Source organism: Phyllostomus hastatus, unplaced genomic scaffold, assembly GCF_019186645.2.
Source record: "Phyllostomus hastatus isolate PE091 unplaced genomic scaffold, TTU_PhHast_1.1 phas_scaffold_501, whole genome shotgun sequence".
Lineage (NCBI taxonomy): Eukaryota > Metazoa > Chordata > Mammalia > Chiroptera > Phyllostomidae > Phyllostomus > Phyllostomus hastatus.
Window position 1 is genome coordinate 17544144 of NW_025334033.1, and position 15825 is coordinate 17559968.

The following is a 15825-nucleotide window of genomic DNA, read 5'->3' on the forward strand; positions in this document are numbered from 1 at the left end:
TAATCCCAAAGCATTCTTATCACCCCAAATAAAAATGCACACCATTAGGCACTCACTCTCCCTCCCTCCCTCTCTCTAGCCCATGGCAGCCACTAATCTTCTCTCTGTCTCTATGGACCTATTCTGAATCTTTCATATAAATGGAATCATACAATATGTGACTTCTGTATCTGGCTTCTTCCACTCAGCATAATATTTTTGAGGTTCATGCTGGTTGTGGCATGTATTAGTACTTCATTCCTTTTTATGGCTGTAACTCCATTACATGTATATACCACATTTTGTTTACTCATTCATTTTTTTAACCCACTCAATAACTGACATTTGGGTTAATTCCAGTTTAGAGCCATTATGAATAAAGATGTATGAAGATTTACTTACAAAACTTTGTGTGAACCTATGGTTCCAATTCTTCTATATAAATAATTAAGTGAAATTGTTTGAACACAGGGTAAGTGGGTCATACATGATAAATTTATAACAAACTCTTAGCCCTGGCCAGGTGGCTCAGTTGGTTAGAGCATCATCCCATACACCAACAGGCTGCAGGTCTGATTCCCTGTCAGGAGACCTAGGCTGTGGGTTTGATCCAGCCTCCCATGTGTACAGGAGGCAACTGATCAATGTTTCTCTCTCTCTCTCCCCTTCTCCACTTCCTCTCTCTCTGAAATCAACAAACATATCCTCAGGTAAAGATTAAAAAAAAACCTTTCAAACTGTTTTCCAAAGTGCTTGTACATTTTACATTCTCATCAATAATATGAGAGTTCCAGTTGTTAAATATCCTTGCCAACATTTGTACTGCCAGTCTTTTTTCCAGTTTTACTGAGAAATAATTGGAATGCATCACTGTGTATGTTTAAGGTATAAAGAATGATGATCATATATTATAAAATGATAAAATTCATTTATTATTGGTTATCTTATTTTTTAAATCATTACTCAAGGATATTTTTGCTATTAATTTTAGAGAAAGAGGAAAGGGGAGAAAGAGAGAATGAGAGAGAGAGAAACATCGATGTGAGCGAGAAACATTAATCAGTTACCTCCCGTATATGCCCCAACCAGGGACTGAACCCACAACCTTTTTGTGCCACTCCAACCAACTGAGCCACCTGGCCAGGACCACAATTATCTTTTTTTAAAATATGTTATTGATTATGCTATTACAGTTGTCCCATTTCCCCCTTTTCATTCCCCTCCACCCTGCACACCCTCTCCCACCCACATTCCCCCCTTTAGTTCATGTCCATGTGTCGTAAGTTCTTTAGCTTCGACATTTCCCATACTATTCTTACCCTCCCCCGTCTATTTTCTACCTACCATCTATACTACTTACTCTCTCTACCTTTCCCCCTCACTCCTCCCACTCCCCTGTTGCTAACCCTCCATGTGATCTCCATTTCTGTGGTTCTGTTCCTGTTCTAGTTGTTTGCTTACTTTGTTTTTGTTTTAGGTGTGGTTGTTCATAATTGTGAGTTTGCTGTCATTTTACTATACATGTTTTTTTTATCTTCCTTTTCTTAGATAAGTCCCTTTAACATTTCATAGAATAAGGGCTTGGTGATGATGAACTCCTTTAACTTGACCTTATCTGAAAAGCACTTTATCTGCCCTTCCACTCTAAATGAAAGCTTTGCTGGATAGAGCAATCTGGGATGTAGGTCCTTGTCTTTCATGACTTGGAATACTTCTTTCCAGCCCCTTTTTGCCTGTAAGGTCTCTTCTGAGAAATCAGCAGACAGTCTGATGGGAGCTCCTTTGTAGGTTACTGTCTCCTTATCTTTTGCTGCTTCTAGGATTCTCTCCTTCATTTTTATCTTGGCTAATGTCATTATGATGTGCCTTGGTGTGTTCCTCCTTGGGTCCAACTTCTTTGGGACTCTCTGAGCTTCCTGGACTTCCTGGAAGTCCATTTCCTTTGCCAGAATGGGGAAGTTCTCCTTTATTATTTGTTCAAATAAGTTTTCCACTTGTTGCTCTTCCTCTTCTCCTTCTGGTACCCCTATAATTCGGATGTTGGAACATTTCAAGATGACCTGGAGGTTCCTAAGCCTCTCCTCATTTTTTTGAATTCTTGTTTCTTCATTCTTTTCTGGTTGTATGTTTTTTTCTTCCTTCTGGTCCACTCCATTGATGTGAGACCCAGCTGTCATTCCATCACTATTGGTTCCCTGTGCATTTTTCTTCATTTCACTTATTGTAGCCTTCATTTGTTCATCTAATTTGTGACCAAAATCAACCAATTCTATGAGCATTCTGATCACCAGTGCTTTGAACTGTGCCTCTGATAGGTTGGCTATCTCTCAGTCGCTTAAAAAAACTGCCTGGGGCTTTCAATTCTGTTTGAGCCATCTTTCCCCCCACCCCTTTGGTCTGGTTGCACCTGTTACGTATGAGGGGCAGAGCCTTAGGTGTTCACCAGGGCTGGCAACCCAGTCACTGGGTTGTGACATGTATGTGGGGGTGGGGTCCAAGAGGAAACAGTGGCGCTTGCTCCGCTCTCCATTGGACCTCAGTTCCTTCTGCTGCTTCCCCCCCCCCAAGCAAACTGGGCCCCTCTGGTGCCTATTCCCGTGTGGGTGGGCGTGTGCACACTGTGGGACCTTCCAATGACCTCTCCTGTGAGGCTGGGAGTCTCTCCCTATGCCTCAACCCCCACAGGTATTTTCAATCAGTGCCCTAAGGCTCTATTTCCCAGAGCTGTGATCCTGGGTTGTGCACAGTGCTTTGCTTCACAACCGCCACCTCACTGGGTCTGCCGGTTGCCACCTCTCGGCTGGGATCTGCCAGCTGCTGTTTGGGCACTCAGGGTCCACCCACTTCGGTCTTGTGCGCCCCGGATGCCTTATGCGCCCAGTCCCAACGCTCTCTGCTCTCCGTGCCACGACTGCACTGGCTGCCTAACTCTGCCCCTCCTACCGGTCTGGGTGAATGGGTCTATTTTAACTTCTTGTTTGTCTGACTTCCATTCAGATCAATTTTCTGTAAGTTCTGGTTGTTATTCTGTTTCTAAATTGTTGTCCCTATCTTGGTTGTGCCAGGAGGCACAGTGTATCTACCTATGCCTCCATCTTGGCCAGAAGTCTCACAATTATCTTTTAAGTGGACAATAACAGTAGCCTCCCACCCGGCCCCCTACTTTTATTCCTGTGGCACCATCTATTCTCCACACAGCAGCTAGAGTGGGTCTTCTGAAACCTAAGTCAGACTATGTCACTCCTATGCTTAAAAAGCTCCAGATGTTTCCTATCTTTCTTTAGAAGAGCTAAAGTCCATACCATGATCCATGAAACCCTAAGTGACCTTGCCTCCAGCTACTTATCTTATTTCATCTGAATACCCTCCCCCCAACCCCAATGATAGCCATTCTGGCCTCCTTTGTAGTTCCTAAAAAGGCCAGGAAATCAGTCCCATCTCTAGACCTTTGCCCTCATTGCTCCATCTGCCTGGAATGCTCTGCATGGTATGAGCATAACTTCCCTAAGGCTCTGCTCTCTAATCAGCAATGTCTTTTGCCTACCCTAACTAAACTGTCCTCACCCCCTCTTCCTCTCCAGTTACTCTGCTTTATTTTTATCAGAGTTCTAATCATACCTGAAATTTTATTTGTTAATTTTACCTCCACTGGAGGTAAGTTTCATGAAGGTGAGGGATTTGTCTGGTTTGTTCACTCCATATCTCCAAAGCGGACAGTAGGCAGTAAGTGAATGCAAATATGAATGCATACTCAGAGATTTTAAGTGTGGATAACTTGATGAATGAATTACCATAAAAAATAATAGGAAAATTCAGGAATGGAAGTGAGTTTGGGGGAAAACTTTTTGAAGTTTAAAGTGGACTACAACTAAGTTACAAGAAAGTTTAAGAGTGACGACTCTAAACTATAATGGGAGTAGAAGAAATGGGAGTTGGTGAGCTCTCTCCCCTCACTTTGCCTTGACCTATTCATTTCAATCCACTTGGGCAGTAAGCACACAGGTTAGAACCTGTGCCATTTAAACTTGTGCCACTAACTGTTCATCTGTAATATGACCATTTCTAAGGATGAATTAAGATGATTTCTTTGTTTCCACACTAAGATGGAAAGCTTTCCTATGGCATTTGTCTATATCTCCCATATCCTACCATCTTAAAAAGCAAGATGAAAAATATATTCTAATCTACAAGGGAGAAAACATGCCAAAAAAGAATAAATAAACAAGGTGCATGAGTGGAACAGCTATCTTATACATAGCCATAAACTTAATCTGAAGCCAGCTGCTGGTATGCCCAATAAAGCTTAGAAGGATTTACTGAAATCTTCTTTCTAAAAGATAAGGGGATTAAGAAGCACAAATTGGCAGTTAAAGAACAGTCCTGGGGATGCAAAGTACAGCATAGGGAATATAGTTGATAATACTGTAGTAACTATGTATGGTATCAGACTGGTTCTAGATTTATTGGGATGAACACTTGTAAGTTATATAAATGTCTAATCACTGGGTTGTACACCTGAAACTAATATAATATTATACAATAACTATAATAGAAAAATTCAAAATTTTTAAAAATCTTTTTCTCTAATTAAAAACTATCCCTTTTCCATGGCCTCATTCCTTAACATTGTCTCCTCACTTACCTTTATCTTTCCTTTACTTCTTTTCTTTCTTATCTTCCTTAAATTTGTCCTGGTATCAAATACTGTTCAACTGAAATTATTATATATTTCTTATTTTAACATGAGTTTAGTTATTTACTATCCCAACAAAAGTAATTATACTTTTGCCCAGGCAGGTATGACTCAATGGATTGAGCGCTGGCCTGTGAACCACAGGGTCACCAGTTCAACCCCCCAGTCAGGGCACATGCCTGGGGTCAGACCAGGTCCCAATAGGGGGCGCGTGAGAGGCAACCACACATTGATGTTTCTCTCCCTCTCTTTCTCCCTCCCTTTCCCTCTCTAAAAATAAATAAATAAAAATCTTTACAAAAAGTGATTATACTTTAACCATTACTGATTTTCAAAATAAAAATTCTTAAAATATTTTCAAAATCCTTTACTTTAACAATGGTTAATTATTTACATTTACATACATTAATCTTACCTGAAATATTTTCTGATTGTCTTTGAGGTTTCACAACAAGTTTTACACCCCCTCCAAAAACAGCAGCCCACATTCGATTATTTAACGGGTGTGCTGCAAGTCGGAACAATTCATTGGAAGAATTTGTGGCAAGAGCATGTATCAATAAACTTAAGTAAACAGCAACAACAGCTTCACACAACAAAATGTTCAATTTTGGCTGGTCTTCATCTTGGGCTGAACTCAAGAGATTAATAAGTGAGTTCACACCTGCAAGGGTATATAATATCATAGAAAGTATATCAGCATAAAGCTCCAGAAAAAAATACCAAAATTGCAATTTAACCAAAATTATGTACCTATATAATAAGAAATACATACTTCCATAATTTGAACAACAAAATAAACAATGGAAGGAATGGCTTATAACCTACAAAACAAGAACCCATTATTCTATATTGGGATAAGAAATGAGCAAATAAATAATTAAAAAGGGGAGAAGGTAAAGCTCTCCCTTACCATACAACTTCAGTATAATTTCAAGTAATAAGCAGAAGGAATGATAGAATTAGAAAATCACCATCTAGTAACATCCACAGTAATAGCTGATTCAGGCAAGAAGCATCACTACAGGCTAGAATTTGTGGGTAAAAGTATATTTTACACAGTCTCAAAGTGTCTATTCAAATACTTATTCATTGCAAAGGAAAAAAAACAGTAACTTTGCGAAGAAAAAAAAAGAGTGACTTTACAAAGGAGAAGTCTGGCAGAAGCTGCCTTACAAAGAGATCAGTGAGCAACACCAGTAATAGGGCCAACCAGCATCATGTGCTCCTCGCTACTGTGCACTGAGAAGGGCACAGTATCCCTTCTGTGGGATCCTTGCCAAAAACACATACCTTCAATCTAATATTAAGAAAACATCAGAAAAATCCAAATTGAGGGACATCCAGAAAGATAACTGACTAGTTCTCTTCAAAAGTGGCAAATTCGTGAGACACAAAGAAAGAATGAGGAACTGCTCCAAATTAGAGGAAACTCATGAGAAACTGCAACTAAATGTTACATGACATTTAATGGGATAAATGGTAAAATGTGAAAAAAACTATAGATTACAGTATTGAATCGATGTTAAGATGCTGAATTTGGTTATATTAAGAGGATGTCTGTTTTTAGGAAAGACTGATACATTTAGGTTTAAAAGGGCATCATGTCTAAAAGTTACAAGTATTTCAGAAAAATACACATATATACACACACAAAATGAGTGAGACATTGTGAGAGAGAGAAGGAATGAATGATAAAGCAATGGGGGGGGGGTGGTGAAAGATGGCGGCTTTGCCCCAGACAGCGTGATTCTCAGCTTCTGTGAAGAGGAGGAAAACTCTTGGATCGGTGGAGGAACAGAGCAAATGGCCTAGGTTACCGAAACATTTTTGAAAACAGGACACCAAAAATTATAGCGATCATTGAAAAACCAGACAGTAAGGAGACTGCTTCAGGACACCCAGAAGAGCAGAGTCGCTGCTCCCTCCCCGGACTATGGGGGTTGAGCAACACCAGGGGACACCTTGTGGCTTGAAGGCACAGAGAGGGCAGTTGGACTGGGAGACAATCACCCAGGGGCTGCGAGAACCCACACACAGCTGTGGGAGAAGTGAGTGCCTCCAGCCGGCACAACCAGGGGTGGCCTGGAAATGCGCCCGCACCCCCAGCCCAGTGGGAGTGTGGATCGGTGGAAAACCCAGACCTTGCAACCCCGATCAAGGAAAGGGCACGGCGTTCTCAGGTTTCTGGAGCCTGCAGTGGTGAACTGTAGAGGCACACGCCCCCTCGGGAATCCTGACTCTCACACTGGGAAACCAGAAGGGACGCAGCCCTTAGTGCGTTCCTAGAGCCCGAAACTCAAAAATTTGGTGGATGGGCACGCCCTTTTACAACCTGCCAGAGATTGCACCGTGAATTCAGAAAAATCTCAGGTGCTTCCTGAGAACACAGCACCCGCCGCAGTGGAATTTGGGGGAAGGGTGCATCTCCTTGTAATCCCCAGAGCTTGCAACATGAAACCAAAAAGACGCAGGAGCCCTGTGGGGCCCTGGAGCCCGGGAGACCGCAGCAGTGAGTTCCAGAGAGCGTTCTGAGGAGCACCCAGGGTCCTGTAAGGGAAAGCCAGATGGGCTCTGGGGAGAGTGCCCTGCTGGCCCTGGGGATAGTACCTGAGAGACTTACTGAGATTTGACTGGGAAGAGTGATAAGCATTTCAAATGCCCCTCAGCCTGCTGAAGCCAGCAAGACCAGAAAAACTGGTCTGGCCAGTTAGAAACCAACAAGAGGTTTTTTTGTTTTGTTTTGTTTTGTTTTTTTGGCTGTTGTTGGTTGATTTTATCTTGTGTTTTAAGTGACTTTTTTTCAATTCTTACTATTTTTATATCTCTTAATCCCTTATGTTTCTCTTCCATTCATCCTAGTATTACTCCCTGCACTCCAAATTTCTCTCTCCTGCACTCCATCTTCTGCTTTTATTTCCCTTTTTTTTGAGCTTGTAAGTTACTGCAAATTTGTATTATCTTTTTCTCACTTTTCCGACATTTCTTATTTTAATAGTATTTTGGTATTCTTTTTCTTTCTGTATAATCTTCTTTGCTTGGCTGGTTACACGGTCATTTGATAGGTTCCCCGTTATCTCAGTCACAGTGTGTTGATAATTTACTATCCTTCATCTCTGTTCCATTAGTACACCTCTCAAGGTTCTATACTCCTTGTTCTTGTTATCCAGACTTCATAGATTCTGCCACAAGATTGTTGCTTTAATATTACTGTAAATAAGACCTAGTTCATACAATTGTAAATACTACTCAACACCCCTACCTGATCTCAGCCCACTTTGCAATTTCCTGAACTATATTATTGTGGGGGTTGTCTCTATTCTTTTAGACACTACTCCTATTTACTAATCTTTATTCCAACCCTACCTCAAAATCTGACCTCCCACAGCCTCACAGCTTTCTAAATCCAACTAACAATCCTTTCGTCCCCAATAAGAATCTTACCTTCTTTCCATCCTTTCTAAAACATGGATAGTGAGGTGGAGGGTCACGGTTAACACTATAATGAGCCAGAGGATACCCCATCTCTTCTCTATTGGCTGCTAATGTAAATATCATAATCTACTGTCTTGCTGTCTTAAACCATTTTGCCTTACACCTCCAACTGATCACAAAAAAGAGCAGGGGGGAGTTCTGAACACCAGGATACACGAAAGAGACTGCACCACTAAATCTCACAGGTATTCTACCACATAAGTTCACACCATAATCACAGGGAACCAGAACAGATCAATTTAAGAAACAGAGGCTAACAAGAAGAATCCCACAAACAATGAGAAAACAAAGAAACAATCCCCAATTGAAGGGAAAGGAGGAAGCCTCAGAAAAAATGCTAAATGAAATAGAGGCAACTCAACTATGAGATATTGAGTTCAAAACAATGATTATCAGGAAGCTCAATGAACTCACAATGAGCTACCAGAAACTAGAGAGAAGCTACAATGATCTCACTGCAAACTATATAAACATGAAAAAGGAAACAGAAACTCTCGACAAGGGCCAAGAGGAAATGAAGAATGCCATTTCTGAACTGAGGAACACAGCAGAAGGAATGAAAAGCAGGATTGATGAAGCAGATCGGATTAGCGAGCTAGAGGAAAAACTAGAAAACAACACCCAGAAAGAGCAAGAAAAGGAAAAGAGGCTCAGAAAGAATGAAGAGGGATTAAGAGAAATGCAAGACAATATGAAACGTAATAATATCGGTATAATAGGGATACCAGAAGGAGATGGAGAAGAAGAAGAGCAAGGGATAGAAAACCTATTTGAAAAACTAATGAAGGAAAACTTCCCTAATTTGATGAGAGAAAAAGTCACACAAACCCAGGAAACACAGAGAGTCTCAATCAAGAGGAACCCAAAGAGGCCCACCTCAAGACACATCATAATTAAAATAGCAAAATTTCAAGACCAAGAGAGAATATTAAAGGCAGCAAGGGAGAAACAGCAAGTAACATACAAGGGAGCCCCAATAAGGCTAACAGCTGACTTCTCAATGGAAACACTCCAAGCCAGAAGAGAATGGCAAGAAACATTCCAAGTAATGAGAACAAGAGGTCTACAACCAAGGCTACTTTACCCAGCAGGGCTCCCAATCAAGATAGAAGGCCAAATAAGAAGTTTCTCAGACAAAAGAAGTCTAAAAGAATACACCTCCACCAAACCAGCTCTGCAAGAGATTCTAAAGGGACTGCTTTAAGGAAGGGAAGGAAGAGAGAGAGAGAGAAAGAGCAACACGCGTACATAAAAGACAATGAATAAGTACCTATCAATAATAACCTTAAACGTAAATGGATCAAATGCTTCAATCAAAAGACATAGAATAGCTGAATGGATAAGAAAAAAATGACCCACACATATGCTGCCTACAAGAAACCCACCTCAGGATAAAAGACCTGCACAAGCTAAAAGTGAAGGGCTGGAAACAAATCTTCCAAGCAAATGGACAGGAAAAAAAAGCCGGGGTAGCAGTACTCATATAAGGCAAAATAGACTTCCAAAAAAGGTCCATAAAAAAAGACCCAGAAGGTCACTTCATAATACTCAAGGGAAGAATCCACCAAGAAGACATAAATATTGTAAATATATATGCACCCAACACAGGAGTACCCAATTATATAAAGAAAATCTTAGAGGACTTCAAGAAAGATATGGACAGCAACACAATTATACTGGGGGGTTTTAACACCCCACTATCAAAAATGGACAGATCTTCCAAACAAAATATCAACAAAGATATTGTGGCATTGAACAATACCCTTGATGAAATGAACTTTACAGATATATACAGAGCCCTCCATCCCAAAGAAGCTAAATACACATTCTTTTCAAATGTACACGGAACATTTTCAAAGACTGACCACATGCTAGGACACAAAACAAGCCTCAACAATTTCAAGAAAATTGAAATCATACCAAGCATTTTCTTGCATCACAAGGGACTGAAGCTAGAAACCAACCCCAAGGAAAAAAACCCAAAACACTCAAAATCATGGAGATTAAATAGCTATTAAACAATGAATGGGTCAAGAATGATATTAGGGAAGAAATCAAAAGGTTTCTGGAAACAAATGAAAACGAACTCACAACAACCCAAAACTTATGGGACACAGCCAAGGCAGTCCTGCGAGGGAAGTTCATAGCGATACAGGCCCACCTAAAAAAAGTTAGAAACATTCCAAACAACCTAACCCTACGTCTACAAGAACTTGAGGAACAACAACAAAGACAGCCCAGAGCAATCAGAAGGAAGGAAATAACCAAGATCAGAGCAGAATTAAATGACATCGAGACTAAAAGCACAATTCTAAGGATCAATGAATCCAAGAGCTGGTTCTTTGAAAAGATAAACAAAATCAACAAGCCTTTAAGCAGACTCATCACGAAAAAAAGAGAGAAGACCCAAATAAACACAATCAGAAATGAAAGAGGAGAGATTACAACAGATATGACAGAATACAAAGGATTGTAAGAAATTACTACGAAGAACTGTATGCCAAAAAATTTGAAAACCTAGGTGAAATGGACAAATTTCTAGAAAAATATAATCTTCCAAAACTCAATGAAAAAGAAGCAGAAAGCCTGAACAAACCAATAACAGCAAAAGAAATTGAAACAGTAATCAAAAAACTCCCAACACACAAAAGCCCTGGAATGGATGGTTTCACAGGAGAATTCTACAAAGCATTTAAGGAAGAGCTAACCCCTATCCTTCACAGACTATTCCAAAACATCCAAAAAGATGGGAGTCTCCCAAACTCTTTTTATGAGGCCAACATCATCCTAATTCCAAAACCAGATAAAGACACAACAAAGAAAGAAAACTTCAGGCCAATATCGCTGATGAACATTGATGCTAAAATCCTCAACAAAATACTGGCAAACCACATCCAACAATACCTTAAAAAGATCATACACCATGACCGAGTGGGATTCATTCCAGGGATGCAAGGATGGTGCAATATTCACAAATCAGTAAATGTAATACATCACATAAACAAAAGCAAAGACAAAAACCACATGATCATACCAATAGATGCAGAAAAAGCATTTGATAAGGTTCAGCACCCATTTATGATAAAAACACTCAGCAAAGTGGGAATACAGGGAGCATTCCTCAACATAATAAAGGCTATATATCAGAGACCTACAGCCAACATCATACTCAATGGGCAAAAATTAAAATCTTTTCTACTAAGATCAGGAACAAGACAAGGCTGTCCACTTTCATCACTTCTATTCAATATAGTACTGGAAGTTTTAGCCACAGCAATCAGACAAGAAAAAGAAATAAAAGGCATCCAAATCGGAAAGGAGGAAACAAAACTGTCACTGTTTGCAGATGACATGATAGTGTACATAGAAAATCCTCAAAAAACTATGGTACATTTACACAATGGAATTCTATGCAGCAGAAAGAAAGAAGGAGCTCCTACCCTATGCAACAGCATGGATGGAGCTGGAAAACATTATGCTAAGCGAAACAAGCCAGGCAGTGAAAGACAAATACCATATGATCTCACCTTTAACAGGAACCTAAATAACAAAACAAAGAAATAAGCAAAATATAACCAAAGACACTGAAATAGAGGACAGGCTGATGGTGACCGGAGGGGAGAGAAAAGGGAATTTAAGGGGACAGTGGGAAGGGTTCACAGGAACAAACTTAAAGGACACATGGTCATAGACTAAGGGGAGGGTGGTAATGGGAGGGAAGTGGGGAGGGTGGGAGGGGGGGGACTGGATTGGGAGTAAAAAGGAGAAAACTGTATTTGAACAATGATTAAAAAAATAATAATAAAATAAAATAATAATAAAAAAAGAAAATCCTACAGACTCCACCAAAAAATTGCTTGATCTAATAAATGAATTTGGCAAAACAGTGGGATACAAAGTCAATATCCAGAAATCAAAGGCATTTCTGTACACCAACAATGAAACAGCAGAAGCAGAAATCAAGGAAAAAAATCCCATTTGAAATAGCAAAAAAAAAAAAAAAAAATATCTAGGAATAAACCTAACCAAAGAGGTAAAAGACCTGTATTTAGAAAACTACATAACACTGAGGAAAGAAATCAAGGAAGACACAAACAAATGGAAACATATACCGTGTTCATGGATTGGAAGAACTAATATCATCAAAATGTCCATACTACCCAAAGCAATTTACACATTCAATGCAATTCCTATTAAAGTACCAATGGCTTATTTCACAGACATAGAACAAACACTTCAAAAATTTATATAGAACCATAAATGACCCCAAATAGCTGCTGCAATTTTGAGAAAGAAGAGTAAAGTAGGAGGGATCACAATACCTGACACTAACCTATACTACAAGGCCACTGTAATCAAAACAGCCTGGTACTGGCATAAAAACAGGCACATGGACCAATGAAACAGAACAGAGAGCCAAAAAATAAACCCAAGTCTCTATGGTCAATTAATATTTGACAAAGGAAGCAGCAACATAAAATGGAGTAAAAATAGCCTCTTCAACAAATGGTGTTGGGAGAACTGGAAGCCACGTGCAAAAAAATGAAACTCGAGCACCAACTTACACCTTATACAAAAATAAATTCAAGGTGGATAAAAGACTTAAATATAAAACATGACACCATTAAAGTCCTAGAGGAGAACGTAAGTAGGAAAATCTCAGATATTTCACGCAGAAACTTTTTTACTGACATGTCCCCTAGAGCAAGGGACATAAAGGAAAGAATAAACAAATGGGACTTCATCAAAATTAAAAGCTTCTGCACAGCTAAAGAAAACAGTATCAAAATAAAAAGAGAACCAACTGCATGGGAAAACATATTTGCCAATGATACCTCAGACAAGGGTTTAATCTCCAAAATATATAAAGAATTTACATGACTCCACTCTAAGAAGACAAGCAACCCAATTAAAAAATGGGCAAAGGACTCAAACAGACACTTCTCCAAGGAGGACATACAGAAAATCCAAAGACACATGAAATGATGTTCAATATCGCTAGCTATCAGAGAGATGCAAATTAAAACCACAATGAGATACCACTTCACACCAGACAGAATGGCCATCATAAACAAAGCAATAAACAACAAGTGTTGGAGAGGTTGTGGAGAAAAGGGAACCCTAGTGCACTACTGGTGGGATTGCAGACTGGTACAACCACTATGGAAAGCAGTATGGAACTTCCTCAGAAAACTAAAAATGGATCTGCCTTTTGACCCAGCAATTCCACTGCTGGGGCTTTATCCTAAGAACACTAAAACACCAATGCAAAAGAACCTATGCACCCCAATGTTCATAGCAGCACAATTTACAATAACCAAGTGCTGGAAGCAACCTAGATGCCCATCAGTAAATGAATGGATCAAAAAACTATGGTACATTTACACAATGGAATTCTACGCAACAGAAAGAAGGAGCTCCTACCCTTTGCAACAGCTTGGATGGAGCTGGAAAGCATTATGCTAAGCGAAACAAGCCAGGCAGTGAAAGACAAATACCATATGATCTTACCTTTAACAGGAACCTAAACAACAAAACAAAGAAACAAGCAAAATATAACCAAAGACACTGAAATAGAGGACAGGCTTACAGAGGCCACAGGGGAGAGAAGAAGGAATTTCAGGGGAGAATGGGAAGGGTTTACAGGAACAAATTTAAAGGACACATGGACAAAAACTAGGGGGAGGGTGGTAATGGGAGGGAAGAAGGGAGGGTTGGATGGGTGGGCTGGATTGGGAGTAAAAGGGAGAAAACTGTACTTGAACAATGATTAAAAGAAAAAAAGAAAAAAAGCAATATGGTATAATGTTAACATTTGGGGATTCTGGGTGGAAGGTTATAGAGAAATCTGTATAATTTTTATAACTTTTTATAAAATCTGAAATTATTTCAATAAAAGCTAAAATGAAACAATATTTCTATAAATGTATTTATAAATGAATTAATTACACACTGAGTTTATCATTTCTTTTTCCTGCCCTTCTTCACAATGATCATTAACATGTAAACTTAGAGTTATAACGCAAGTACGGTAAAATTTAAATGACATGGCAGACCAGAAGAGGGTATTAAGAGAGTGAGGAAAGTTTGAAATGTGGACAATGAGAAGAAGAGCTAACCAGAGAAAAAGAGGGATCAGGCGACAGCAGGATATGTGTTCCACAGAATGGGCACTCCTATCATATAAATTTATACTCAAGAATAATTGTATTCTAACATATTTCTCAGAATATCCCTGTAATATTGCTCTCTATGACCCTAGAATTTCTAAGGATGAGGACTTCCAGTCAAGGTAGCAGCTTAGGGAGACATGGCTTGCCTCTTCGACAACCACATCAAAACTAAAATAAAACAAGAACAGACACAGAATCATGAATACAGAGGTTTCAATGGTCGCCAGATGGAAGGGAGGTATGGGAGAATGGGTGAAGAAGTGAGGGGATTAAAAAGTATAAATAGGTAGTTACAGAATAGTCATGGGGATGTAAAGTATAGGAAATGGAGTAGCCAAAGAACTTACATACATGACCCATGGACATGAACAATAGTGGGGGATTGCCTGAGAGAGGTGGGGGGAGCTGGGTGGAGGGTGGCAAAGGGGAAAATTGGGACATCTATAATAGCATAATCAATAAAATATAATTTAAAAAGAATTTCCAAGGATAAGGAAGACAATATGTTCTTTATGAAGGAAATCTTGCCCTTTGAAGCCTCAACTTTCTGAGTCTTCAGATGACATTACAGTACTTAAGTACTTAACTGTGGCAGAAAACATTATTAAAAACAAAAATATTTTACCAAATCCTTAAAAAACAACATTCAGGAAACTAGTTGGTAGCTTTTTAAAAAGGAATTGCCAAATCTGAATGGAAAAGAAATCTCACCAGGCCACTGAGCAGGAGAAGAGTTTGGTGTTGCATGTTCTTCAATGCTTTCTGTCCTTAGTCTTCGACGATCACTTAGAAGGAGTCCTTGGTATGCCATTCCTGTAAACTGATTTCCTTCCGTCTGACTGCTAAAATAAATAGAAGAGTTCAGCTGTTTATCATCCTAACACAGGCAGTAAGCAATTGGACTTTATACATATTTAGTTTAGATAATCATAATAGAAAATTCTTAAAAATCAATTCACTGCTCTAATAATTTATTTTAGAAAATTGACATTAGTTGCAAATGTTTGATTTTTCAAAAACAAAATAACAAAATTCCAAATTTTACTATGTTAGGCAAACAACATTTATTTAGTCTTTTAACATCTTTTCCAGATGCCACTTAATATTTTAATATCTTTTCTACAGTCTTCTTTTTTTTTTTTTTTGAACTCTGAGGTAAGTTGACTGCTGCTGGTGCTAGGGTATAGTGGGAAGTTTCAGGGTACTATCTTGTTGCATTTCTCAGCTCTTGCAAAGTTGTAAAAGCTTAACCCTGAATTAAAATATCAACTAAAACATGGAGGATATTTTAGAAATACCTAATTCTAAAGCCAAAATGTGCCTAAATAATTACTTCCCTCATCTCTGTAGAGTTGAAGAAAATACAAAAGCAAAAGTAAAGCTGATTCTCTTGAGAGTTAATCAAAGCCTAAGGACTAGAAAAGGTACATTTAAAAAAATTTATTTGAATGCTCACTTGGTGCCATTTTAACCAGGGATTCATAA

The 15825-nt window shown here is 39.1% G+C and overlaps 1 protein-coding gene across 3 annotated transcripts in view; it reads right to left on the minus strand.

The window, feature by feature from the left end:
- The window catches only part of DMXL2 (Dmx like 2), a 136473-nt gene that overhangs the window by 19236 nt on the left and 101412 nt on the right, over window positions 1–15825 (minus strand). For all 3 annotated transcript variants that reach the window (XM_045822404.1, XM_045822403.1, XM_045822405.1), the window contains exons 27-28: window positions 15052–15182; window positions 5088–5336 (exon numbers count right to left, since the gene is read on the minus strand). In XM_045822404.1, coding sequence (XP_045678360.1) covers window positions 5088–5336; window positions 15052–15182 — 380 coding nt within the window. The remainder of the gene's footprint in view (window positions 1–5087; window positions 5337–15051; window positions 15183–15825) is intronic.